This window comes from Nannobrachium achirus (genome assembly GCF_963921795.1).
Source record: "Nannobrachium achirus genome assembly, chromosome: 12".
NCBI lineage: Eukaryota > Metazoa > Chordata > Actinopteri > Myctophiformes > Myctophidae > Nannobrachium > Nannobrachium achirus.
The window spans coordinates 35,282,397-35,308,874 of NC_137832.1; the positions used below are offsets into that span (position 1 = coordinate 35,282,397).

Genomic DNA, 26,478 nt, shown 5'->3' on the forward strand with positions numbered 1-26,478 from the left:
AATGTATGCTTTATACAATGTTGTCATTTCTGATATTTTGTGCTTATTTTACTAGGTTTTTCAGGTTTTCAGAAGAACATTGGACTATTGTAATAATGCTATATAAAATTAGAATGTATGCTTTATACAATGTTGTCATTTCTTATATTTTGTGCTTATTTTACTCATTTTTCAGGTTTTCAGTTCGGAACTGTATAGGCTCTTATTTTGAAAGTGCGTCCTAGGTTATGGTCACATGATGCCCGTTGTTGCCCAACAGTGAGTCATATGCATAGAGTTATAATATTAAGGTCATATGACACACTGCAAACATGGCGTTCAGCCATAGGGAGGTTTTGATAACAACGATGAATACCTTTATGATTTTACACGTTTTATGCTTTTCTTTTACGTCGGCTCAAGCAGAAATACGTACTGCTATAATTGATAAGCAAACTGGACTGATATCCATCGTTGAAGGATACAAAGACGATTTTGTTGCTTGGGCAAACTATACTGATGACATCAAAAACTCGGGGTGAGTTGATGTTGAGTGATGCAATTTTTTTGTACCTCAAGAAGTTGGCATTGCTGTTTGTCTACCAGCGTCTGTTTGAAATGTTCTTACGTGTCTGATTTTGTATAGATTAAAAAGTATTTAATTGCAAACGTTCTTCTCAGCTGGTCGTTCTTGGAGGTCACTACCAACAAGCAGTACAATGACAGTATCCAGGCTTATGCTGCTGGCGCAGTGGAGGCTGCTGTCACATCGCAGGTCAGACACTCAGGAGGATAAGTTAGTTTATTTAGTTATGGACCGGTCAGTGGTGGAAAAAGTACTCACACTTTTTACTTAAGTAAAAGTATCAATACTTCAATATAGAAATACCCTGTTACAAGTAAAAGTCAGAAATAAAACATTTTCTTGAGAAAAATAGCCTACAAAACTATTGGCATCAAAATAAGTAAAAGTAATCTTTATGCAGAATGTCCCATTTCGAGTTTTCAAATACATACAAATCTTTTGAAAATAGATCTACATTACAAGCTCACAAGTAATGTATGATTTATAATAATCAAAATCTACAAAGTAACAATTAACTTAAGTTTTCAAATAATTGTAGTGGAGTAAAAGTACAATGTCAGGATCCGAGATGTAGTGGACTGGAGCAGTGGCGTCAGTTCAGAAAAAGCTAAGGTATGGCAACATGACTGGTGTCAGTCATGTTGCCATACCTTAGCAACAGGCACGATGAAAAGTACATTTTATTATTTCACCCTTGTAGCCAAGGTATGGCAGCTGCCATAGCTTGCCATACCCAATTGACGCCTCTGGACTGGAGTGTAAGTAAAACTATTGGAAATCCTCAAGTACAAATACTTCAAAATTGTACTTAAGTTCAGTACATAGGTATATGTACTTAGTTACTTTACACCACTGACTGTCATCTGTGAAATCACATTTTGCACAGTTCACATCTAAGATGTTTGTTTCAGCTGATCTACATGCACTGGATGAACACCCTGATGGGTTATTGTGGACCCTTCACGTTTGAGTCAGGATATTGCCAGAAGCTGAAGTCTTACATCGTTAAAAACATGCAGTGGATACAGGGACAGATAAAGGACCAACCAAATTCACCCTACTGGCACCAGGTACTTATACTGTTTAGTGGTCTCTCTTCAAAGGCTGCCTGTTTGTTGTTAAAGCCATTCACAGTCATCCATCACTTCGATCAATATGTTTGTTTTAATGAGCATTATAAATAAAACTGACTTGACTAATGTTAGTGAGAAGCTGCCAATCCGATCATATTCTGAATATTATTCAAGGCAAAGGAATTCAGCCTTCATTCCCCCTGGTTCTTATATTCAGGTACGCCTGGCTCTGCTGCAACTGAAAGGACTGGAGGACAGTTATAATGACCAGTTATCATTTCCCAAAGGCCCTTTTTCCATTGAACCATTTGGCTTCCTGTGAGTTATTTTTTTTAGCTTCTCAGACTATACATTTGCCCCTTGAATGTGTTATTCACATTCTCAACCATTTTATATCCCTCTATTAGACTGTTCCAAATGGGAGGGGATCTGGAAGATTTGGAGTCTGCTCTAAACAAATCCAGCCAAACACGAGCTCTGGGATCAGGCTCCTGTTCTGCTCTGATTAAGCTGTTACCAGGCAATAAGGAACTGCTGGTCTCACATGACACTTGGAACACATATCAATCCATGTTGCGTATTGTGAAGAAGTATAATTTTGCCTTCAAAGTGTCCCCAACAGGTAATACATGAAGACCAATTTGTTTAATATAAGAGGCTACTCAGAGTCACTGTAATCATGTACATGTATGTATCTGCAACCCACATCTATGCGTCTTATATAAGGCTTCATACTATTTCCTTCCTTGACCTGTGAGTGTGAAAGCCTGTTCCACTCAAAAATATATTATGTGGTGTTCTCAGCCAGTGAGCCACTTCCTGGGGGAACCCAAGCATTCTCTTCTTACCCTGGATCCATCTTCTCTGGTGATGACTTCTACATCCTAAGCAGTGGACTGGTGAGAGCTGATTATACCTCATCTAAGCAATGAGAGTCTTATAGCATGGCGTTTATTTATTATTTTTTACAATTGAGAAATGTACGTGTGAAGATTTATTTGTTAGTTCCTGTTCCTGTTTTTCTCTAGGTTACCTTGGAAACCACTATTGGCAACAGCAATTCTGCTCGCTGGAAGTTTGTTCAGCCTCAAGGAGCAGTCATGGAATGGCTGAGGAATATTGTGGCTAATCGACTGGCCACAACTGGAAAGGAATGGGCAACAATCTTTAGCGAGTACAACAGTGGAACGTGAGTCTGTACACTAAATATGGATGCCTTTATTTTACTTTATTGATAGCACAGGTCCACAGAGGAAATGTTCCACCTTTACACTGGGGGTCCTTGTTCTGTTAAATTCCAACTCAAATTGTTAAGATTCCCACCAAATAACGTTTTAATGTCTTTAGAGCATGAAATGTACCATGCAAGAACGGGAGCAAAGGGGAAGGTACAGAGTCAGTGTACACAATCACACACAAGGCAACATTATCACATGAGAAGTCAGCAGAGTTGTGTTCGACTGACTTATCAAAAAATCTTTTACATAGTTGAGTCTGACCGGTTTCTCAATATGCTGTGCAAAATGCTGAGTGTTAAGTTAACTATGAACTATGGACCATCTGGGTGCATTTTTACACTCTGGGTCAAATGAACACTCTTGGATTGTGCAGTATGTGTTTGTCTCTGTGTTGCAGGTATAACAATCAGTGGATGATCGTGGATTATAACCACTTCACTCCAGGAAAGACAGATTATAAAGAACAGCTGTTCACTGTTCTGGAGCAGATTCCGTAAGTCCTCATACCGCCATTTTGAATGGCCATCACCACCACAACACCCTCTCGACAATTTATTTTCTATAAATTGTCTCCTGAAGGCCAGAGAAAACATGTGTTTTTGCTCCTGTCTGTCCTTCAGTCTGTGTGTCTGTCTGACTATGAGCAGCACTCCTGGCAGGCCAAGGAATTACCTCTGCTCAAATTATTTCACATGGGCCTGTTATAGCGCCACCATGAGGTGGACTTTTGCTAAACACTCTTTTTAATACTACTAGACATTTTGTCTAAACCTCATGCAAATCGGTAGGCCTATACATTATCTATCTGTTTTATATTCCATTCTGACTAAACCTTTTTTTTTTTTTTTTGGCAGGGGAATGATTGTTTACAGTGACAAAACGGAAGAATTGATGAAAAAAGGCTATTGGGCAAGTTTCAATATTCCGTAAGTATGGAAAGTGCTAATCCTTTCGCAAACATTAAATATGTGTGCATGATTCAATTTGTTAATGTATTGATTCTTTTAGATACTACGTTGACATATTCAATGCCAGTGGCTGCAATGAGTTGGTTGAGAGGTTTGGTCCATGGTTCTCTCTGGAACAGAATCCCAGAGCGCAGATCTTTAGACGAAATCAGACAGATGTTACAGACTTGGATTCAATGGTCCGCCTCATGAGGTATGATCTTCTGCATTGTTAAGGCAGATCTGCAACAGGAATTTGACATGAATGTTATTGATGCATACACACTTTATTCTTGTGATTTGTGTGTGATAAGTTTGAACTTTTACATTTGTTTATGAGTGGTGTTGTATTGTCTCTGCTTTCAGATACAATAACTTCAAGGAAGACCCGCTGTCACGATGTGATGGCTGCAATCCACCTGCCAATGGGGAAAATGCCATTTCAGCCCGGTCAGACCTGAACCCAGCTAATGGTACATACCCATTTGGTGCCCTGAGGCAGAGACCACATGGAGGAACAGACATGAAGGTTTGTCTCTTTCTCATCTTCCCTCAACAAAATGTCTCAGTTCTGAGAATAATACATATTCATCAACTGTCCTCTTGGCAGAATACTTAAGTTGTGGTTGGCACTAGATCTTAGAGAAGCGTGCTAATTTGAGGCATGTTTTGCACGTTCCAGGTGACATCATACAGCATGTTTCGTGAATTTGGTATGGTGGCAGTGAATGGACCAACCTGGGACCAAGTTCCACCGTTCCAGTGGAGCACTTCTCCATACAAAGACCTTGTACATATGGGACACCCTGATACTTGGACATTCAAGCCTATACATGTCACTTGGTCTCCTTAACCACTCTCTTCAAACCTACCCATTTTGGTGGCTCATACTTGTGTGCAGTACCAGCTATATTTGAGAAAAGGGAATATATGCCATCATGAACAAAGAACTGATAAAGCCTGGACAGTAGGCGCAATATTAGGGAATCAAAGTATTGCACTATACAGTACATTTACATAAACAAATACAGAGGATTACAGAGGGTTGTGATTTGGAGGAGGTATTAATTGTACTGTAACCAAGCCAAACCTCGTAGCTCTAGAATGTCTGTGATCTTACATAATACACTTTCATGATATTCCAAATAGACTGCTATAGATCGGTACTACTGCGCGGCGTTGAGCAGATAATCTGCATGGCAATAAAGTGGTGCGCGCTACTTGTGTACTCACACAATAATTAATTCCTCAGACTTAGAGACAGATATTGTCCTCTAGTTTCATATTCCTTTGAAAGTTCTGGCAGAAAACGTGTTTAGTCAAATATTTCCACTTTTTCCTCGCCCGGACTGAACGTCGTCCGTGTGAAGCTCGTGGAAAAGTGAAGATATTTGACTAAACACACATTTTCTGCCATAACTTTGAAATTAGATGACAATATCTGTCTCCAAGCGCGCACCACTCCATTGCTGCACAGATTATCTGTTCAAAGGACCGATCTATGGCTGTGTATGGAATATCATGAGACATTCTAGGGCTAGAGCCCTCGCTGCTATGAAGAAGATGGTACATTTACTTGTAGTTGATCAGTTTTTGTAATAATTTTTAATAAAATAAAAGTAATGTGCCTGTTTATGTTTTGTCTTTTCTAACAAGAAATGTCAATGATCATTTGTGATCATGACTGCATCTTTGATTGATTGATTGAAGAATTGATTAGAAGTTTGCAATAGAAAAAAGTACAGTTTCATGACAGTACAAATCACTGGTACAAGGTCAACTAAAAGGAGATCCTAGAAAGCCGAGGCTTATTTCCACAGGAACCACACTTTAAGTATCTCATATAACATTGAAAGACAGACGGATAAAACGAGTGTGTCTGGAAATGGGGCGGGTTTGTTGTTGTACATCCCTTAATAAATATCCAATAGGAGAGCGAAGAATCACTCTAGCTCCACCAATCGGAGTAAAATAGGAAGTATTGGAGTGGACCGACTTGTATTTTCTTTGCAGACAGCAGCCAGGCAGGCAGCTGTTTCTGTTTGTGATATGATCTAAACAAATATTTTAAATGCTTAATTCAGAATTACGTACAGCTGCCAACGTGATTGAGGATATTGAGGATTGCGTTTAAGGTATGTGGTTAGCATATAGCATGAACGATGAAAGATCATATACACTAACTTGCATAATGTTGTGTTGGACTTCAGACTCCGAATGTTGACAAAGGGAAATTGGCTTTTAATAATGAATTGGGTGACTTTATAGAATAATAAAAGTTTATACAGCAATTGCAACATGTTCTTAACCTATTGACGTAAACTAAACGCAGATTAAAATAGCCTGCTTTTCCACAGCACGACAATGCTGTAGGTAATTGTGCATCTCGTGGTGTAAAAGTAAACTACATGCATAAGTGATTTTTCTATGCTGTTCTATTGCAGTTCATGCACACCCCAATTGCATCTGGAGTTTGTTAGCCTTGGTACCCAGGCTTTTGGAGTTTGGTGATGGGGTTCTGGCAGCCAGTAATTACCCTGAAAGACTTTGTAACCCAGAACCCTCCAGTAGTTACCTTCTTTCTTTGTCTGTTGAGTCTGGCTCTCTCCCTCATCGGCTTCAGTCTATATGGCCAAACACACACCCTGCCTAACCCAGACATTGCACAGGTTGGTACTTCAGAAATTGAATCTGCCCACATTTCCTGAGAAATGTTAACATGTGTGAGACTGATACACGAGAACACTGAAGCACACATACTGTAGACATGCATTTAAGCTTAGCTGTTGTCCTTTTCTGTTGTGTTCAGCTTGAGTTCATCTGACACGGACAACACAATATCAATGCGTATAGGCCTACTCATTAAATAAAATGAAAAATTGCCCTTCAATTTATATTTATATATATATATATATATATATATATATATATATATATAGCCAATATTCTTTGGGCTCACATCTATGGCATGGTCACATTCTAAAGATGTTTGTGTATGCTTACAAAAGTGAACACTTGAATGTAAATGTCTGTGATATTGCATTACATTATCTGTTGTCTCCTCTCCCGCTAGGACTGGAACCACATCTTGTCTTCCTTATCACAGTTTCAGTTGTGTGTAAAATCCAATGACACCTCAGATGACACTGTCTCTCCAAGCAACTCTCTGGCTGAGCACGGGACAGCTGGAATGACATCACTTAGCACTGCAATGAAGCCTCTGCCTGTTACCCAACTGCATCTGAAGGTTCCAGTGGTTGTGACATTTAGTTCAACCAGACAGTCTGTGATAGACCTGGGACTACACAGCACCCTTGTAGCCAGTCAGCTGGGGTTTATAGGTTAGTATTGCTGTGATAGTTCTGTTGGTTATGGAAATTAAATACATGTCTACAGTATATAGTCCACAGTTAAATATCTTTTGATTTGTTCCCCACGCAGGCAATGAAACTGTGAATGTGACTCTACATCCTTACTCTACATCTCAGCCAGATGGAAATGATACTTATACCTGCCTTACCATAAGTGCTCCTACACACATTCTACCCTCAACCCCGTGAGTTTGCATCTGCATTTCACACAATATGTGAAAGCCTGACTCTGTTGTAACATCTTGTGTATTCTGCATGTGTAAGCCTGATTGTTTCTGTGTTTGTGCACATTTGTACTTTTGTGAAGACTTCCTCCAGAATGTCCAGTCAATGAAAAAATGATTTCCACTGTCCAAGTGGAATCTTACAAGAAGTCACCAACGACTTCAGACACCTGCTACTTTTTACAGTGGAAGCATGACCCCACACTTACAGTCATGTTAACAAAGGTAGATGTGGACATGGGTACAAAACATGAAAATGATGCTGTGCTGCTGCCATCCGCTTAAAAACAAAGCCCACACATTTCTTCTTTTACTGCTGCAGGAAGAACAAAGTGTGGCAGGGCGACATCTGGTGGAAGTCAGTGTGTGCCTGCTAGGGATATGTCTAATGCTCTGTTTATCGGCTATCCTGACACACTCATCATCTCACCGCTACAATGGGAATGGACTGGATCTGCAAAGGGTAATAGTTCATTCAGTTTCGTATGGTTTATTGCATTTGAGCATTATGGTCAAATTTGCAGTGTAATCTTGAATGCCACCAAATCTGGTCAGTTCTGCAATGCAGAGCGAGTAGTCACACTGGTGGTGTATGATGTTTCTAACTGGTATGGTAATATAAAAGCACGCTTTGTGTACAATGCAGTGCTCATTAATGTAACTTTTTACCTAGCCACCCAATAACCCTGGAGGAAGGGTGGGACAAACCCCACAACATCCTCAAGCAAACAAAGCAATTCTATTTATTTTGCTCAGAGCTCAGATACAGTCTACAGCCCACCTACTATATCCAGTAATTTGCACACGTATAACATGAACACACGCACGCAGACGTTTATTTTTGTTTACAATATGTATATTGGGGTGCCTGGTAGCAGCCAGTTAGTGCACTGACCATATTGTTGGGTGGAAACCTTGTACTGTATGTCTAAAACCATTAAGAAACTGTTTTTCATTTCAATTTCATTGGTTAAATATTTATAAACAACCGAGTCATCGATTAAAAAGACCCCCCCCCCCCTCCTTTTTAATATAAAGCTATTCAACACATCATCTAGAGACATCTCAGTCTGTCATAGGAATATAATTCCTTTATTGTCACTGTAGAGGCTACAATGAAGTTAACTGGCAGTCCTGATGGTGCACTCACACTTAACAGACAGCGTGCTGCTGTGTGTACAAACTCTAACCTGCTTGCCACTTTTGAATTTCAGGAACCTCTGATTGACTCATGAACATGATTAGCTCACTACATCTTGAAGAAATCAAGTTGCAGGAGGAGAGATTGAGAAGAAGGAATCACACTTAAAGTATTCACACTAAAGGGAAGGAAGAAAGAGACTAAATCTGCAGTTGAGAGAGTGAGCCAGACAGGAAACTGTGTGGTACATGGTTCCTGTTAAGACCATGCATGGCGGAATTGGACTAACTCCTCAACTGGCAAAGCATGCATGGTGTTTTAAATCTAATATTTATATATTATAGTGCTGTAATGTATAATATATTGCATTATGATTATCACATGGCTTTAATTGCATTCAGTTTTCCAAGACTTAATATGTTTCCTACTCTGGGAGTAGCATTATAATGTATCCATCTTTAACAGAAAGATTAAAGGTTTTTTTTCTTCATTATATTAATCACTAATCAGTATTTTTCTCTTCCATGTGTGTTTTTATTTAATTCCATTCCTGATTATGTTAAATTAGAACACAAGAACAATTTACAAGTTTGAGTAACTGGTCCTCTTCTGCACCAGAAGAACTAAGTGTCATGTTCACTCACTGACTACAGAACCCAGTTTGCTAATGAAAGGGAACACTCCTTGCCCCCGTGACCCCCGTTTGTGTGGCGATCTACCAGACCACTGGCCTGGCCCTATTATTAGAAACAATAGATATTTGCCTTAAATGGTGATTAAATTGATCCATATACCTTGTTGGGACAATAGACAATATTCGAGGTAGCTATAGCAGAGTAACTTGACTGATAATAAAAATAAATCTGACCAACTTTTTGGACGTGGGCTAAGGGCCCATCTCCAAATCAATGGCAACAATGCACTGAGCCACAGACTGTCGTTTTACAGGCTGTGAAACGGAAAAAATCACACCCGTGTGAACTGAGCGGTGGTTTACCCACCAACCCCCCTCCCCCCTCCCCCCCTTCCCCCCTGTGTGTGTGTGTGTGTGTGCGTGCGTGTGTGTGTGTGCCTGGCCTGGCCTGAAAACAGCGCCCCTCCCTTAACATGTGTGGGCTTAAAAGGTACTACACCACATGAGGCTACATACAGACCCACAGACCCACCCACATACCCACATACCCACCCACATACCCACCCACATACCTACACACACGGCCACGCTATGGAGACGGTGTGACCACCGCTCAAAAACAGCCAAAGGTGGGCTGGTTTCTAATTCCCATAGCCTGGAGGGATGATCGGGCTTTGGACCTTATAACTCTATGCTTTGGACCAGCCAGCGTGTGTTAGTTAATATTACAACCTCTTAAAAAGAACCAAGACCATATATCATGATCCAAACAAGCAATTTATGTCATTGTAGTTGCTGCAAAAGTTGTAAACATGCCTCATCAACGCCACGCTCCACCAAGCTTTCCGCAGTACTACTACCTGTGTTGTAATTTCCATTGTGTTTAATTTCCATTCCATTGACTAACCAGTGATATCCGGTCTAGAGCCCGCCTACTCCACACACATACAAGTACAGTTTCCGTAACCTCTGCAGACCGGATGTGCAAACGAAAGTCCTTGCTAGCAGTTGTGCGACAACAACCAACCAGCCAATCAATGCACGAGTTTCCCACCGGGCTATGGGATGTAGACTACCGTCACAGCAAACCCTTGCACACAGCGGCAGGAGCGACTCTAGAACGAGGGGCGGGGGATGGTGTTTTTTACTGGTGTTTCAGTCCGAGTGTGGGGAAAGGGTGCGTTCGGAAATGCGCACCGGACTGCGCGGGCGTTTATCGTGGGCTTGCCCAGGCCTTACGGCCTGGGCATAAATATAACTATTGCATTCACGACGGCTTCGTAACTCGCGCGGCGCTCCGCCGGCCGCGCGGCCCTGGTCCGCTCTTCGCGGCCACTCGCGCCTGCGGCGCTCGGGGGCGAAGAGCAGGACCAAGGTCCGCTGGCCTTCGCGCCGCTTGCAATGTCGTGGACAATAAAACGAGCGCACCCTTTCATACACTCTGACTGAATCACCAGTAAAAAACACTCTCTCGAGGGGGGGAGAGACTGTCTTCCTCGCGGCCTGTGGCGGTTTGCTGATGTATGTATCCGGTAAAGGAAATATAAAAGCGCCAATTACTTTATTCTTCATCGAAAGGACGTACTCGCCATCGCGTAACACTTGATGAAGTCGGTGTCCACTTCTACTGGATTGCAAAGTTGGTGAATGTTAATTTAGGGCGCTACGCGTTCTTATTCGGTCTATCGCTAGCAGGCTAGCTATCATTACGTTGCCGACGCTAACGTTAGCTAGCACGTTCGCTAAGTTGCATAGGAACATTGTCCAGGTTGGCAGATGAACGTTTATGCTGTTTGTTAACAAGTTCAGACATTCTTTCCTCCCCGGCACATTGCGAGACAATAACTCATATCTCGGTTGAAAATACGAGTAATGCCAGTGTGTAATAAACTGACAAAATGAGCCCTCATCTGATTCAAACATAAATAAATGTTGACCTTACTGCAGGCCTAACCACGTGAATGAGTGGCAAGAATTTGGAGGGACGGTGGGAGTGGGGTGGTGTTTTGACTATATGAAAAATGATTCGTGGTAGACTTGTCTCAGAGTTAAGTGTTGCTGTTGCTTTGTCTCCCCACACCACCCACGGCTCTTGCTTCTTAGGAGCTAAAACATGGAAACGGGCTTAATGATGGAATAAGAGAAGACACAAGACCAGGAAGCGAGGAAGTTAGAGACAATGGCCTACTCCAACTACAGTACCCTCAACAGGGCTCAGCTGACTTTTGAATACCTGCACACCAACTCGTAAGTACAGTTTGTGTAGATAGTCTATGGACTTTAACTTGCATGACCCAAAATCTTATGACTTTTATACCTGATCATTCTCCTGTTGAAACCAATTCCTACTCAAATGTTTTTGTGTGGCTCAGAGGTTTACAGTTTCAATCTATGTCAGCCTATGCATAAATACAAAGACTGCAACTCTTACGAATAGCAATGCCAACTTGATGTTGCAGTATTGAAGGAATGTCTCACAGACACAAAAACTAATATTACATTTCCCATTATTATTGACTGTCAATGATGCACTGCATCAGTCTGCAACTTTGCACATAATATTACATACACCCATGGTTCCACAGTCTCTAATTAATTCTCTCTCACCCACACACACTAACCCAACCTTTTTGTATACTATCTACAATAAACAATATCTCAACCACAACACAAAACACAAGCTCCCTAAATCCTATAAAAACTATTTCAGCCAGTAAAACACAGGCTTAATCCACACAGACATTATTTTCAGGTGTGCCATCAAAGTTTAGTACATGAAACATTATGACTTAATTTGGTCAGTTTATCTGTTAAAGGTTCAACAAAACTGCACACAGACCATATTCATTGTTTACAAGAAAGAACCATTTTCATTCTTCAATTGCACTGTAACTAAACTGTATTGTATTCATATATCACTATAGCTTTTATTTATCATCTTGAGTGAGGGGAGTGGGCAGAGAGAGAGTGATCCAGTAACTGACATCACCCGAGAGTAGCCATGCCAACCCATCAGTGCATTCAAATGTGCCACCCTGGGCAGAGCACTATGCCACACTGAGCTGCCTGACATTAGAAGGAACTATGCATGTAATGATTAAATGCATGGCTGCATTGGTTGCAGTATTGCATTAATCATAGCACTTGATAACCACTAATATGGCTGCATTGCTCGGGCAATGATGAATGGCACCTGATGATCTTTGAATCTATATCTGTTAATACAGGGAACAGAACAAAATATGTTTTCCTCTTATGTGCTTGTACAAAGATGTAACAACAAAGCACAACCTTGAACTGTGAGATTCTTGAATTATTTTCAGGCGTGATGTATAGCCACATGTTAATGTAAGCAAATTTTGTATGATAACTGTAACCTTCCTGAATCTGAACTCCTCCTTTTCACGTCCGGCAGGAGACTTTTGTTGCGTGATTTCATTCACTCCCTGTCCTCAGTTTACTTTCTCCCTACTATAAAAAAGGAAAACACCACAGACCACAGACCACACACACACACACACACACACACTCTTAACAGGATATTAAAAAATATATATAATTATACACAAATTGCTTACACTACTGCATAGTAGGCATTCTAGATAACAGACAGCCATAGGTCAGGACAGTCCCGTCAACGATATTTGGCCCATCAAATTAATTTGTAAATAAATATACAATGTCTGACAGTCCCATCTAAGATATGATATTAATAATTATAAAGAATCTACCGACAAGAGACAAGAACTCCTTTTCTATGAAAAAGCTCCAGTTAATCTCTATTTGAAAGAGAGTATGACCTTACTGTCTAAATGGTAAATGGTGCATATATAGCGCCTTTATCCAAGGCACCTTACAGAGATTGTGCATTACATTCACCCATTCACACACACATTCATACACCGATGGTGGAGGAAACCATTTAAGGTACCAACCTGCTCACCGGGAGCAACTAGGCGTTAAGAGTCTCGCTCAATCTTTGACACTAACTCTGGGGGAGCCCGGGATCGAACTGGGAACCTTGCGGGAACCCTCCGTGTTCTAAGGATGGTTTTTCTACCCCTGAGCCATTTGTATCAGTCTCCAGTCCAGATACAAATAATGAATTAAATGAATTATCTGCAAAGGTCAAGAATGTGGCCTAAACAAAATTATTACACAGTTCTTCTAGTACAGTTATACCATAAACCTTTTATTTATTAACTTTTATTGCAACGCAGATACAAAATAATCTTTATAAACCTTAACTGTAATATAGTTTAGTTGTATAAGAGTCTGTCGCAAGTTCCAGTTCTTAAATTACTCATTGATTATGTTCTGGCCATCCATCTTCAAACTTAAATACAACGTAAAATAGTCATCTCCTGACCTTGTAACTGCTAGGGTAGACTTTCTTTTCTTTTTTTCTTTTCTTTTTTTTTTTACTTCTACAACAAACATACACTCATAAAAACAGAACACATCACTGACTCTGTCAATACTTCTTATCTGCAATGTGCGCTCATAAATCTTAATTTTCAAGAAACTGATAAGCTCTCTCTTTTCAGGACAACACATGAGTTCTTGTTTGGAGCCTTGGCAGAACTTGTGGATAACTCCAGGTACCTGTAATGATTATACATAGGGACACATATTGTTGATAGTGTGCCTTGGAAATAGCCTGGGTGCCAGCCTGTTCGCTCCGTTCCGCAATATGTTTTGTTTTTCCGCATTACAGTCTGGAAATGATTCAGTTGACTCGCATTTCTGAACTTCCATTGTGACGTAGCAAGGTCGTTGCTGATTGGGTGTTGTTCCAACGAATCAGAGTAGGGTTAGGGTTCTCATGCTAGGCAGGAGGCTCTTGGTCAAGGATTGGAAAGCACCAACAGTGCCTGCTTTTTCTCAGTGGTGTGCATCTTTAGGTCAAGTCGCGGCTTATGAGAGACTGTCCTACAGGTTGCTCAATAATACGGACAAATACGATCTGAAGTGGGGTCACCTGTTGACCTGTTGCAGGACTTGGGACTGGGAGGCGTTCCTGGCTCATAAGCGAGCCTGTACTCACTGGTAAATGTGTGTAATAACATTTTCATAGGGGGTTTGACTGTGGATGTCCGCTGTACCTGTGTGTGCTGGAAAACTGTTTTATATTATTATTTGTTTATTTTCATTTTGTATTAGTGTTTGTATGTTGTATTGTCATCATTGTTGTGTATTATTTTTGTCCTTGTATTTTCTGGTTTAAAAAATGGAAATTTAATAAAGTACTAATCATAAAAAAAAGAGTAGGGTTAGGGTAGCTAGTAGCTACGTCATCAGCCAGCTAATACACACTGGTGTATTCGTCCCGCCCCGCACCACAGACCAATCGGAAGCCACAGTGGCTGTAAAGCCGCGTTCTGTCCCACCTCCCCTTGGAGATACAAGGCTTTCCAGACTGATGCGGAGAGACAAAACAAATTGCGGAACGGAGCGAACAGGCTGGCACCCAAGCTACCTTGGAAAAGCCTTTGATAATACCATTATAGACCATTCTTATAACAGTCTGTTAATTAGTTGTTGTTTTTCCCCACAGAGATGCTAGTGCCACACGAATAGACCTCTACACAGGTAGACATCAGTCACACTCGTACACAGTTAGTACTTTAGTACACAATACACATTTGTGTCCTATCCTAACCACATTCCCTGACTTTTCTTGTTTGGATGACAGAAAAGAGACCTGAACTGCGAGGCGGCTACATGTTATGTTTTCTTGATGATGGCATTGGAATGGATCCCAGTGAGTGCCGCACATGACACCATGATACTATTATTACTATACTTCTATACAATTAAACAATCCAAGTTTACGATCAGTTAATAGATCTTCAATGATAATCCAACATGCTTGAGTGACTTGGTGTTTTTGAAAGATACTGATACAGATTGATTTTTGATGTTTTCATTAGGTGAGGCAACCCATGTGATTCAGTTTGGAAAGTCCAGTAAGCGGACACCGGAATCCACTCATATTGGCCAATACGGAAATGGATTAAAATCGTAAGAGTCAACTGATTGAGATTCTGCCAATGATTGGATGTACTTACATGAGGCTTTTTTTCTTTTTAATGACTGAAACACGCATGTTATGTGTACGTGTATCCACAGGGGGTCCATGCGTATTGGGAAGGACTTTATCCTGTTCACTAAAAAGGACAACACCCTGACATGCCTTTTTCTATCAAGGACGTTCCATGAAGAAGAGGGACTGGATGAGGTCAGAGTTGAATGTAGTGGTTATGCTAATGGCCTTGTTGTTGACCATTGTGATATTGCGGGGCACAACAGACTTCCACATTAGTTCCCCAAGTTTGTTCAAATTCTCCAACGGTAGAGATCATAGGTTCAGAATGGGATTTCAGCTTAGCACAATTAATAATGTAAATTGTATTTGCCCCAGAACACAATGAAAATGAAATCTATTACAGTCTTGACTTGTAGGTAGTGTGAGTGGTATGTTTTACTTTTTTCTTTTGTTTTTTTTTGTTTATGGAAGACTTTTTACAACAAGGGTTCATATTTTAGATTGTAATTGGAGAAAAGAGTTATTAAAATGTTTTCATTTACTTCTTTCTTTCGTTTTAGCCAATTTAGCGAGTTTGATTTCAGTGGTTGGGGGCATGCGTACAAGTGGCTGAATATGTATTTTTAGATACAATGAGCCCTCCAACATGCACCGCATTGGTTTCCTTTCATGGTTAGGTGTGACTTATGGGGGCTAGCAGCGTTGCTGTAAATAATAAAGAATTTGTCGGCTCATTGTGCGCATGCAACAATAGAAGTAAATGGAAACCTTTTAACACTCATATTTACTCTAGTTACAATCTAAAATATGAACCCTTGTAAAAAAAAACAAATTTGTCCTTTAAGGGGGGGGCTGGAGGTCTATTTAGTGGATGCAGGTGCTTTGTATTATAGGAATTTTGTTCTAATATTATCTACATTCTCCATATTCAGGTGATTGTGCCCCTCCCCACTTGGGACCTGAAGACACAGGAGCCGATTACCTCTGACCCTGAGAAATATGCTATTGAGACGGAGCTAATTTTCAAATACTCTCCATTTAAATCTAAAGAGCAGTTGATGGACCAATTCAAAAAAATCGAAAGTAGCAGTGGTAAGTGTGTTTTTATGTTCCTGTGTGTGTGTACTGTGTAATCATTCATCTGATGGTTGATTGAGCACAATGCTTGATATTATCTTTTATATTTTATATATCTATATATAATTTTGGATGCATGTGGTGTGTAAAGGTACACTGGTTATCATCTTCAATCTGAAGCTGATGGACAATGGGGAGCCTGAGTTGGATGTAGAGACAGATCACCAGGATATTGTGATGGCTGGGACACTTGCAGAAGGCGTGTAAGTACTACTTTCACTTTCGTCTTAAAAACGTTATATGAGATCAAGAGTCCATCATGACGATGTATTTATTATTTGGTTAGCTTTACTGTTTAGCATCCAAAAAATGTGATGATGTTTGTATCTCGCAGGAAGCCAGAGAGGCGGTCGTTCCGAGCTTACGCAGCTGTGTTGTACATTGACCCACGCATGAGAATCTTCATCCAGAGCCACAAAGTTCGAACCAAGAGATTGTCCTGTTGTCTTTATAAACCCAGGTAAAGTGCACAGAGAAAAATGCATATAATATACAGCATTCTAAAACTACGCTATCCCAAAATGCTGATTTTTCTCACATGTTCCATGATGTTTGTCATTAGGGTTTATAAATACACATCAACTCGTTTCAAAACTCGTGCCGAGCAAGAAGTAAAGAAGGCAGATCACCTTGCCAAGATCTGTGAGTCCATTGGCTGTTTGTATTCATTTAAGCTGTGTCATTATGTTTTTTTGTGTTCATATAAGTTACTGACTTTAATGATTTTGTGTGTGTGTGTGTGTGTGTTTGTTTTTTCAGCGGAGGAGAAGGCTCGTGAGGCAGAGAGTAAAAGAGTGGCTTTGGATGCTAAATTAGCGGGTGACCTATCAAAAGAGTCACGGGTAAGCATCCAAAGAGAATTCAAATTACTTTTTCTTTTTGTTCACAACTGTGAGTGTCAAGTAAGCATCCAAAGAGAATTCAAATTACTTTTTCTTTTTGTGCACAACTGTGAGTGTCAATCTTAAATGGGTCTACTGTTACAAAGTTTGCTTCAATGCCAAATGGGGAAGCAGGTTCTAATAGTGGCTCATCCAAAAGGAAAGAAAAACAAAAAACAATATTACCAACATCAGCCAATCTCTAACCTCAAAGACTTTTTAACTTGGACTTAAAATGACAACATACCTCTGTAACCGGGATAAATCTTCTTAACTATCTATACACAGTTTATAGAATCCCCAATGCATATTAAAATTAGATTCTATATGGAAATTAGAAATAGCAACCATTTAAATCTCAAAATGATGTATTAATGTAACATGCAATAAGTATTATGTTACATTCCAATCACTGGTCTCTTCCCTACCCATTACTAGGCCCTTGTAAGGAAGGCACAGGACACTGCAGAGATACTTCGGCGGGAAGCTAACATGAAGAAGATGATACATGAAACCAAACAGAAGTAAGACTCAGTTTGCATATTGCTCCTTTAAAACTCCATTGCCAGGTGCTTGGAAAGCTGAACAGTGGTTTGCATAGTGGCTGGACAAAGGTTCTCGCTGAAATGTTTCTTTATTCCATTGGTCTCATTCCTTCCTTTCCTCTTCCTCCTCAGAGCATTAAAGGAGCCCAAGGAGCTGAGTTTCATATTCGGGGTGAACATTGACCAGAGGGAGCTTGATGGGATGTTTGTGTACAATTGCTCTCGACTCATCAAGATGTATGAGAAAACAGGCCCTCAGCTGGAGGGAGGCATGTGAGTAAAACACACACAATAGGGTTGTCAAAATGTTTTATTCTTCAATTACAATCTGAATATTTTACATTTTACAGATGAGTGGGAAATGATTTTTGTCATTGGTGTTTTCCAGGGCTTGCGGAGGTGTAGTGGGAGTAGTAGATGTTCCATATCTAGTACTTGAACCTACTCACAACAAACAAGACTTTGCAGACGCCAAGGAGTATCGGCATCTTCTGAAATCCATGGGAGAGCATCTCGCTCAGTACTGGAAAGATAGTAACATTGGTGAGTTAATTACTTTAATTCAGTTGCAGCCACCCCGTCATTCAGACAAGGGGAAAAATATTTTTTTATTTATTTTACTAATGATTGACATGTTTGTTTATTATGCAGCTCAGAAGGGCATAGTGAAGTTCTGGGATGAGTTTGGCTACCTGTCTGCCAGCTGGTCGGCACCTCCCTCATCAGAACAGAGATACAAGAGACGCCGTGCCATGGAGATACCTATTACCATACAGTGTGGTGAGTTACACACAAAGCATCTAACACGTATAAGCACACAGTCGAGAGTGACGCACTTGTAACACAGTCACATTGCTTCCTCCCTCTCTTCATAGATAAGTGTTTAAAGTGGAGAACATTACCGTTCCAGATGGATTCCGTGGACAAACGCTACCCTGACAGTTGGGTGTGTCTGATGAACCCTGATGGCACCCAGGACAGGTACACACTGTAACATTCACACATCAGACATTTTGTTTCAGCAAAGCACAAAGATAGACTGACTTGCTCTACCCTGACGGTCCATTCATAATTGGCTAAAGCAAAACAATAACCCATTCTTCTCAACTGGGCTTGTTAGAGCCAAAACATTATCTCCTTTGCACAGCCTTAAAACAAAGGGGCCACTGACTAGGTATATACATCCTGGGCTTAGCAGCTATGCTTCAGGGCCATGTTCTCAGCTCTCAATGTAAAACACAGATAAATCAACACTAAGCAATATATCACAAATCATTCAATCATTCCTGCCTTTGATTACATTTCACACATTTCATCATTATTCGTTGCCTGTGGAAGATTGTTTCAGTTCTGTTTACTTTGAAGTCAATCTATGAGTATTTTGAAAACCCTGTACTGTTGTACACGTGTGTTCCCATGTGACTACATCAGGTGTGTGTTGTGTGTTTCAGGTGTAATGCTCCAGAACAGAAACCGAACCTGCCATGTGGAGTTCTCAGGAAAGACAAGCCCACAGCTGAAACCAAACAAAAAGAACTGACTGACAAAATCAAACAGCAGCAAGAGAAACTCGAGGCCTTGCAGGTATCTCCATTTATAATCAAATAAACCTTCTCATTCTCTATTTGTGTACATGAGAATTAAAACAAGATTTATCCTCCTCTTAGAAAACCACCACTATCAAATCTGCTGCAGATGTGAGGAAGCTACCACTGGAGGTCAGCATGAGGCCATCTGAGAGTTCTTCACAGGTACCAAGCACCCTTTACCAACTTCTCTCATTCACTTTTTACGGTGTAGAGCTGAAGGGGCCAGATGTTTAAAACAGCATTGGTCTCTATGTCCCCTGTATGCACACATGTATTAATGTGTATCCATGTATATATACCCCTAAAAAGTAGACAGATCATAGCAAACTTACTATCGGTAGCCACAGATTGCATGGAACGCCACACCATATATTTCTATTCCTGGAAAGTTATCATGCTTTAATGGAAGCCTTCCGTAAAAATCTTGTTCTGAGAAAAGAATGTCACTGGTAGGCAGGTTTCTGAGGTGTCTACAGCCCTCTTATGAGACGCAGAGTAGAAAAACATGGTACCACTTTATCATGAGCATTTGAGGACCAATTATATGAAGATTGGGTGAAATTGCCTTTTGTTTATTTTAAGACGAGGCATTCAAACAGAAACTTAGGGTTATCGATAGAATACAAACTGGTATTTTCCCCTTGTTTTGACATTAATTGCGACCGTAGGTCGCACTTACTACAGAAAGCTGCTCGAGGTGTCCGTGCGTCCGTCAGTCAGTCCGTCACACCTCACACGTCACACTTTTGCCCTGCTCATATCTCGGCCACCGTTGGCCCGATCCATGCCAAAATTTCCACACAAACTCCTTGCCTGCCAAACTACAACCTCCAAGGACCCCCAGAGTTCCAGGGACCCCCAGGTCCCTGGGGGACCCCCAGGTGTAAAAAAAAATACCAAATGTGCAAAAATTACCAAATGACCACCCCAACGGGGCTGCTCACGGGGAATTCCCGGGGACCACCCACTCCTGGTGCTCCAGAACAGATGCAAAAGTGGTGGCGCCCCCAGTGGAGGACCCCCTGCCACTGCAGCTCACATAAAATGCCGTAACTCGGGCTAGGAGCGTCCGGGAGAGCCGGGGCCGGTACCTAATCGTCCGCCAAGGCAACGCGGACACCCCACCCCTCATTTCTCACATGGCCCTCTTCTAGCGCCACCTACAGGCCGATTTTTAAAACACATTTTTGGCCACTGCTCCTACAGTTTTGGCCCTCAAATCACGGAAATCACTACACAGTATGTCTACACTCATGTCATCAACATGGATCCGGAAGTTTTTGGAAAAACAAATTTTTGCCCTATTTGTGGAGATAAGTGACCTACGGTCGCTTATCTCCCGATTAGGGAGTCTTACTGGTATTATAGATTTTGTACCGGCACATTGGATTTTTGATGCATGCGTTGGCTTAACAGGATGGAGCTAACATCACAGGACTCGTGGCTATGGTTCAGCTGTCACTTAAAGTGGCGCACCTCAAAACGGTGCACAATCATGCACATCCCACATTGGAATGTGCTTGTAGAACTAATTAATGTGTTAAATCCAGTTTGAGAACTGCTGATGGTCACTCTGAAAAACATTAACAATTACATACAATAGTATTGGTTAATTAGCCCTATATGGATAGTGATAACAGCGTAGTAGTCTTTATTTCATGCGTGTTTCTTTCCCTGTCTTTTTCCCGCCAAGGCTACCAGGTCCTCAACACGCCCCCGCTCTCCACCTCTCCCAGCTCACCTGAAAAATGCCCCTGTTGCGCCTCCGACGCGTGGCACTCCTCAGCGCCCCACACGGACACCTGCGACTCCTGCTCCAAAAGTTGACCTATCCAGACTCAGAGCAGCAGCAAAGGCTTCCCCTCCTCCAGTCAAGTCTGCCGCCAAAGCTCCTGCTAAAGCACCGCTACCCGTACGCAGCTCACGGGTAAGTTGTAGCTTTGAGGGCAGCATCCCACATTATGTTGTGAGTTGAGAATAGTTATTGTGTCAAGAGGCTACCGTTGCTGAAGAGAAACCCTTGTCAATACATCATACACCACGTACGGGAGAACAGACAATTGTTCACATACAAATGTTAAGAAACAGGTACATGATGTAGGAAAATTAATAATTTCCCAAAATGTACAACAATATTGTACATGTCATGATAACGGAGAAAAGGGTTACTGACCCATACCATCTTACAATTTTACAACAATGCTGTCCTGTGTCTGTGATGTATGGTTCTGTATTTGTGATGTTCACTGTCCTTCCACAGACCCCACCCAAAGCTCCACCACCTGCCAACAAAACACCTGCAAGCCAACGCAAGAGAATAATAGAAGAGGAGGACAGTGAGGAGGAAGAGGATGAGGAGGATGAGGAGGACGAGGAGGAGGAGGACGAGAGTGAAGAGAGCGAAGAGGAAGAACCGCAGACTAAGAAATCCAAGATGGCTGCAGCAGCTGGTACCCGGGGGAAAGCTGTTGAGAAATCACCACCTCTCAAGACACCACGTGGCAAGATTGCAGAGGTACACACAAACAAAAGTTCAAATGGAGATTGGGTCATCCATTTCATCACATGTTGGACAGGAACGCTGACGAGCTGTAATGAGTTGGGGTTCCAGTCCTACTGTAGGTCAGCAAGGGGTTCAAGTTGGTACACAGAAACACATATTTTAACCGCTGACTGCACCATCCATCACACTAGAAATGCCTTGGATAGACCTCAGCTGCTCTGTCCTGTGAGAGTGATTGTTCTAATTCAGGTTCAGGTTGACTGTTACTGGACCATTTTGGGAAGAATCATTCAGAACTGTAACAATTCTGTCTTCTGTATGACTGTCTTGCACATAGGCGGTCAATGGACAGTAAGAGAATAACATTTGATTAGTTAATGCAAACTTGGTGTGGGCTTTCAGAAGTATAGGCCTTTATCATCAATATAATTGCTTCCCTTGGATGTTAAGATCAGTAGACTTCAGTTAAAAGGTGTTTCCTTAGAAAGTAAACCACAACTCCATTCAGAGCCCCTTTGTGATGTTGACATTGCAGGTGGCCACACCCCCTCAGCCAGAGAAGAAGGGTGTACTCACTACAACAACACGGAAACCCCTCATACCTCCCTCCCCTGTGCCCAAAGCTGCCTCAATGGCCAAGGTAGAATATACCCCCACTCCCCGCCCAGTCCGTTAACTAACCCACTCTCAAGTGGAGCCGTGTCGATTTCGTTCTCGCATCTCACAAGGTTTTATGGTCTTTTCTCTGTCTTTTGTTCTAATTTTGCTGCTTGTCTCTTCCAGCTATCCTTTCTTGAGTAGAAGTATCCATTTCCTAGCCTCGCGTAGCTAGACAATATCACCATGTAGGGCGATTCTTCTTTGCAATGGCAGATTGGTCTGCCTATGTGAGGCTATCCATTTCCTACTCTAATAAAACACTTTCTATGGAGCATGTCCTTCACACCTTACTACTCCTGTCAAAATAGGCCTACCGCTTTTTTTCATTGCATCTGGACAGGAATAATTTATATTTCTCGTTTTCACTTTCTCCACCTCCAAATGAACGTATTCTGTCCATGTAATGTCCCTGTTGATAATTGTTTTTGTCTGTAGGCATCTGAAAAGTCTCCAGTGGAGGATACAGACAAGGATCCTAAGAATGGTAAGGCAGAGAGATGAGGTTCTCCACTACTTAACTAGATGAATCAAGGTTATACATAGCTGCAAACTTTGAAAACATTCAAAATGCTATGAGGAGGAACTACAGTACATGATTTTCTTTAATTTTGTATCCACTCTAGATAAAGGTTTGCTGGTTGAGGTGCGTGTGAATAAGGAGTGGTTCACAGGCAAAGTGATTGCTGTGGAGGCCAACAAGCACAATGTTCGTTGGAAAGTGAAATTTGACTACGTTCCCAGAAATACACCCAAAGACCGCTGGTAAGCTCCATTTGTGCGCAGTCGTTAGTACCGATTGGGCTGGTTTCGCATATACTCACTGTACATTGAGGAAGTCCGAAAACCTTTTACATGGAATGCCATATGTTTTATAAATTAAGTAAATGGACCTGCAAATGTCTAATTACTCGACTATTTGAATGTTTTATTTTGAAAGTCCCTTCAATGATGCCATCTTGGCCAGGTCTGGCTTGTAATAACACATTTCTTAAAAGGACATAGTGGGACATTAATACAGCTTCGGTTTATCATGCTACATGTTTTTTTATATTGCACTGTGTTATTTGTAAAGGGTGTTCAAGGGCAGTGATGAGGTGCGGTTGATGCGTCCTCCGTCTCCAAACTCTCAGACCCCGGACACACAGCAGGATACGGATAAGGGGCCAGCACCCATGGAGCCTGACACCACCCAACCAGGGACCAGTCGAGAGGTGACTGGCAGCCTGGTCACCATGATCAGGTAAGCTGACATCTGTCCCTGGCTACACTAAATAAAAAAAGCCTCTTTACACAAACAATCAGGCACATGAACAAACTGTCAAAGACGAGAACGGTCCAGGGCAAAAGGAATCGCTAGCCTAAATATGAGGCTGGTCATGGTAGAAATGATACATTGTTTTTAGAAAGTGGCTGATTTTTCATTGAGTGATCTGTGTGATTTGTGTGTGTGTTCACCAGAAACCTGCTGCGCTATTTCTTTCCTCCTGATTTTCGGATCCCTAAGGATGATGTCAGTGGCATGACAGCAGAGGAGCTTGTGGCCTTTCCATTGGTAAGTCAGAGGGGTTGACCCTCAACTCAGAATTTGCATTTCATTGAATATTTAAAACCTGTATACGTCCTCTTCTATGTGTTGAATGGATCATGGCCAGCATGCTTCACAATGTCATAATAGTTTTGAAATGGTTCTGATATTGTGTCTAATGGTACATTTGTGTGACTTCTTCCCTCTGTCTTTAGCAAGAGTATTTCAAGCAGTATGAGCTGGGTCTCCAGTCGTTATGTAACTCCTACCAGAGCAGAGCTGACGCCAGAGCCAAGGCTGTGGAGGAGAAAAGCAGCAATGCTGAGATCAAACTGAAGGAGGCAGATGAGAAGCTACAGAAATTACGAACCAATATTGTAGCACTTCTGCAGAAAGTACAGGAGGTAAAAAAAAAAAAAAAAAAGCTTAAACCCCATATATTGTAGTTGGATATTTTAAACCCCACTTGAAGTATCTTTCCATAATCTGCTTCACTGCCAAAAAAACAGTTACTGTATAAGTGTATATATGTCTTCTCACTTACAACACACACAAACTAATATGCCAATCCTGATACTTTTAGGACATTGACATAAACACGGATGATGAACTAGATGCCTACATAGAGGACCTTCTTACCAAAGGCGAGTAAAAAGGACCGAAGAGAACAGAGTGAAATGGAAGAAGAGGCCCACATATGCACATAAATGGACAGAGTCAACGGACTGGACTAACAGTTGCACCTGAGACTTGATGGTTCTCTAAAGACTGGATATTCTTTCATGCATCTGAGCTGGAGGGACATGAAAGGCCCCTAAGCACATCAGAGGATGTCTTCAATGTGTGACTGCCCCACTAGTTTCATCAGAACCGTATCTTGAGCTTTTGGTTTCAGTGTTTTAGTTAGCACCAGCATGCTCTCTGAGTTTGGAAAAGTCCTGCATTGGTCAGATTGAAACAAGCCTTTTAGTCTTTTATATACTCACTTCTGTATGTTAATGTGTTAAACTCTGCAACCCCAATTGACGGGTGACTTAACAGGTTCCTTATGTTTAATAATGTTTCTGTTGATTTCTAATGATTATTTTTATTCTTCGTTCTTCTCTGTGATTGGATTACAAGAATTTACCAGGCACACAAATCAATAATTCCAGATGTGGCCATACGAGATGTTGCTCTCTGAAAGGTGGCAAAGGTTACTATGCATTTTTGAAAAGCTCTATATCTGTAGATTATATTTTGGCATCTGAGACACAGCTAAATTGATGTTATCAGCTGCTAGAGTTGGTGTCACATTAGCCTCGGAAACCCAGGCTTCTTTTGGCGATAGGAAGAAAAAGAAGCCTGGGCGATTGTGTTATGATCCCTGTTGGAGGAAGTGTAGAATTTCCCTAACCAATCAGAGTGCAGAGAGCGTCGCACCGAATGTGTTGACGTCATGACGCAGCAGCGTTCTCTGCGCTGAGCAGAGGGGGGTGGGGGAGGAGAACACATGCTATTGGCCAGAGACTCGCGGAGAGATTCGCCGCGCCCGCCCATCTGCCTACACAAACTGGTCCGCGTTAGCTTAGAGTGGTGTCCCATTAACTTAAAAAAAAAATGCAAAAAATGAATCTGCTTTAAGTAGCATATGAGGCGTCAAACTAGGGTTTTTTTCATGATTCTGAATCCATACCAAGCACGTGCAAAACACATGCTTGCAATGGATTCAGAATCATGATGATCCCCTCATATGCTACTTAAAGCAGATTCATTTTTTTAATTAATGGGACACCATCTCTAGCGGCTGATAACACCATTTTAGCTGTGTCTCAGAAAGGGTTATCGTACCAAAATATAATCTACAGATATATCGTTTTTCAAAAATGCATAGTAACCTTTGCCACCTTTCGGAGAGTGACATCTCATATGGCCCATTGGACTAATGTATTCAACTTCACCGGTTTGGTTTCTCCAGTTTAGCCTGTATTCAACATGAGTCTTTTCAAATCGTGCTAAATGCAAAACACCTATCGGTGTTGCTTCTTACCTTCCGTATCCTGGTTCTACAGAGTACACCCAAGTGTGTGTGTGGGTGAGACACCCACAAGTCAAAACTCCTTACTGCGTTTTATCAGTATGGTTATTACCCATAAATCCCTCCTACTGTAGTTGTAATGTGTTTTGTTTATTTTGATCTCAAAGAAGAAAAGAAAAACAAACGTTTGTGGCAAAACTGTTTTGTGTCTTCACTTATGTTCAATTGTTTCTTTCATTTATGTTCTGTTCAAGCTCTCTGTTCATAATCATACAGTAACAGTACAACGACCGAACAGATTTTTTAAATAGTTACGGGATGTTCTGTATTTTTGACACTTTACAAGTCATGGAACAATAAAACAAGTACAAAAAACACT

General features: G+C 41.3%; 3 protein-coding genes across 5 annotated transcripts; all 3 read left to right on the forward strand.

Moving 5' to 3' along the window:
• The first annotated feature begins 142 nt into the window (after positions 1 to 142).
• plbd2 (phospholipase B domain containing 2) lies at positions 143 to 5,456 on the forward strand. The gene is made up of 13 exons (XM_080739095.1): positions 143 to 247; positions 278 to 517; positions 661 to 754; positions 1,477 to 1,635; positions 1,856 to 1,956; positions 2,046 to 2,260; positions 2,443 to 2,537; positions 2,667 to 2,827; positions 3,274 to 3,369; positions 3,731 to 3,802; positions 3,885 to 4,037; positions 4,190 to 4,352; positions 4,506 to 5,456. Exons 2-13 carry the CDS (start codon positions 312 to 314, stop codon positions 4,674 to 4,676), a joined length of 1,686 nt encoding a protein of 561 aa, XP_080595221.1. The 5' UTR covers positions 143 to 247; positions 278 to 311; the 3' UTR covers positions 4,677 to 5,456.
• Positions 5,457 to 5,818: 362 nt separating this feature from the next.
• On the forward strand, positions 5,819 to 9,058 carry LOC308296101 (transmembrane protein 248). Its single transcript, XM_080739228.1, has 7 exons — positions 5,819 to 5,958; positions 6,268 to 6,492; positions 6,897 to 7,164; positions 7,265 to 7,379; positions 7,502 to 7,643; positions 7,741 to 7,881; positions 8,633 to 9,058. The coding sequence occupies exons 2-7, from the start codon at positions 6,334 to 6,336 to the stop codon at positions 8,651 to 8,653; spliced, it is 846 nt and encodes a 281-aa protein (XP_080595354.1). The 5' UTR covers positions 5,819 to 5,958; positions 6,268 to 6,333; the 3' UTR covers positions 8,654 to 9,058.
• A 1,413-nt stretch (positions 9,059 to 10,471) lies between these two features.
• On the forward strand, positions 10,472 to 26,427 carry morc2 (MORC family CW-type zinc finger 2). 3 transcript variants are annotated; one of them, XM_080738010.1, is made up of 28 exons: positions 10,472 to 10,832; positions 11,297 to 11,440; positions 13,741 to 13,794; positions 14,751 to 14,785; positions 14,889 to 14,957; positions 15,127 to 15,217; positions 15,326 to 15,434; positions 16,175 to 16,334; positions 16,471 to 16,582; positions 16,714 to 16,839; positions 16,942 to 17,021; positions 17,139 to 17,221; positions 17,699 to 17,784; positions 17,938 to 18,078; positions 18,194 to 18,348; positions 18,457 to 18,585; positions 18,681 to 18,786; positions 19,257 to 19,389; positions 19,473 to 19,556; positions 21,088 to 21,321; positions 21,655 to 21,909; positions 22,433 to 22,537; positions 22,993 to 23,041; positions 23,181 to 23,319; positions 23,630 to 23,797; positions 24,016 to 24,109; positions 24,298 to 24,486; positions 24,666 to 26,427. In XM_080738010.1, the coding sequence occupies exons 2-28, from the start codon at positions 11,373 to 11,375 to the stop codon at positions 24,732 to 24,734; spliced, it is 3,123 nt and encodes a 1,040-aa protein (XP_080594136.1). In that variant the 5' UTR covers positions 10,472 to 10,832; positions 11,297 to 11,372; the 3' UTR covers positions 24,735 to 26,427. The 3 variants fall into 3 exon arrangements, with proteins under 3 accessions (XP_080594136.1, XP_080594137.1, XP_080594138.1); XM_080738011.1 differs by having other exon boundaries at positions 10,472 to 10,714; XM_080738012.1 differs by lacking the exon at positions 22,433 to 22,537.
• The last annotated feature ends 51 nt before the right edge of the window (positions 26,428 to 26,478 follow it).

Coding starts and splice junctions, on each gene's coding strand:
- morc2 (XM_080738010.1), top strand. CDS start 11,373: ATGGCCTACTCCAACTACAGTACCCTCAACAGGGCTCAGCTGACTTTT. Junction 14,958..15,126: donor TGGCATTGGAATGGATCCCA/GTGAGTGCCGCA, acceptor TGTTTTCATTAG/GTGAGGCAACCCATGTGATT. Junction 16,583..16,713: donor GGGACACTTGCAGAAGGCGT/GTAAGTACTACT, acceptor TGTATCTCGCAG/GAAGCCAGAGAGGCGGTCGT.
- plbd2 (XM_080739095.1), top strand. CDS start 312: ATGGCGTTCAGCCATAGGGAGGTTTTGATAACAACGATGAATACCTTT. Junction 1,636..1,855: donor ATTCACCCTACTGGCACCAG/GTACTTATACTG, acceptor TCTTATATTCAG/GTACGCCTGGCTCTGCTGCA. Junction 2,828..3,273: donor AGCGAGTACAACAGTGGAAC/GTGAGTCTGTAC, acceptor TCTGTGTTGCAG/GTATAACAATCAGTGGATGA.
- LOC308296101 (XM_080739228.1), top strand. CDS start 6,334: ATGGGGTTCTGGCAGCCAGTAATTACCCTGAAAGACTTTGTAACCCAG. Junction 7,165..7,264: donor CAGTCAGCTGGGGTTTATAG/GTTAGTATTGCT, acceptor TTCCCCACGCAG/GCAATGAAACTGTGAATGTG. Junction 7,644..7,740: donor TTACAGTCATGTTAACAAAG/GTAGATGTGGAC, acceptor TTACTGCTGCAG/GAAGAACAAAGTGTGGCAGG.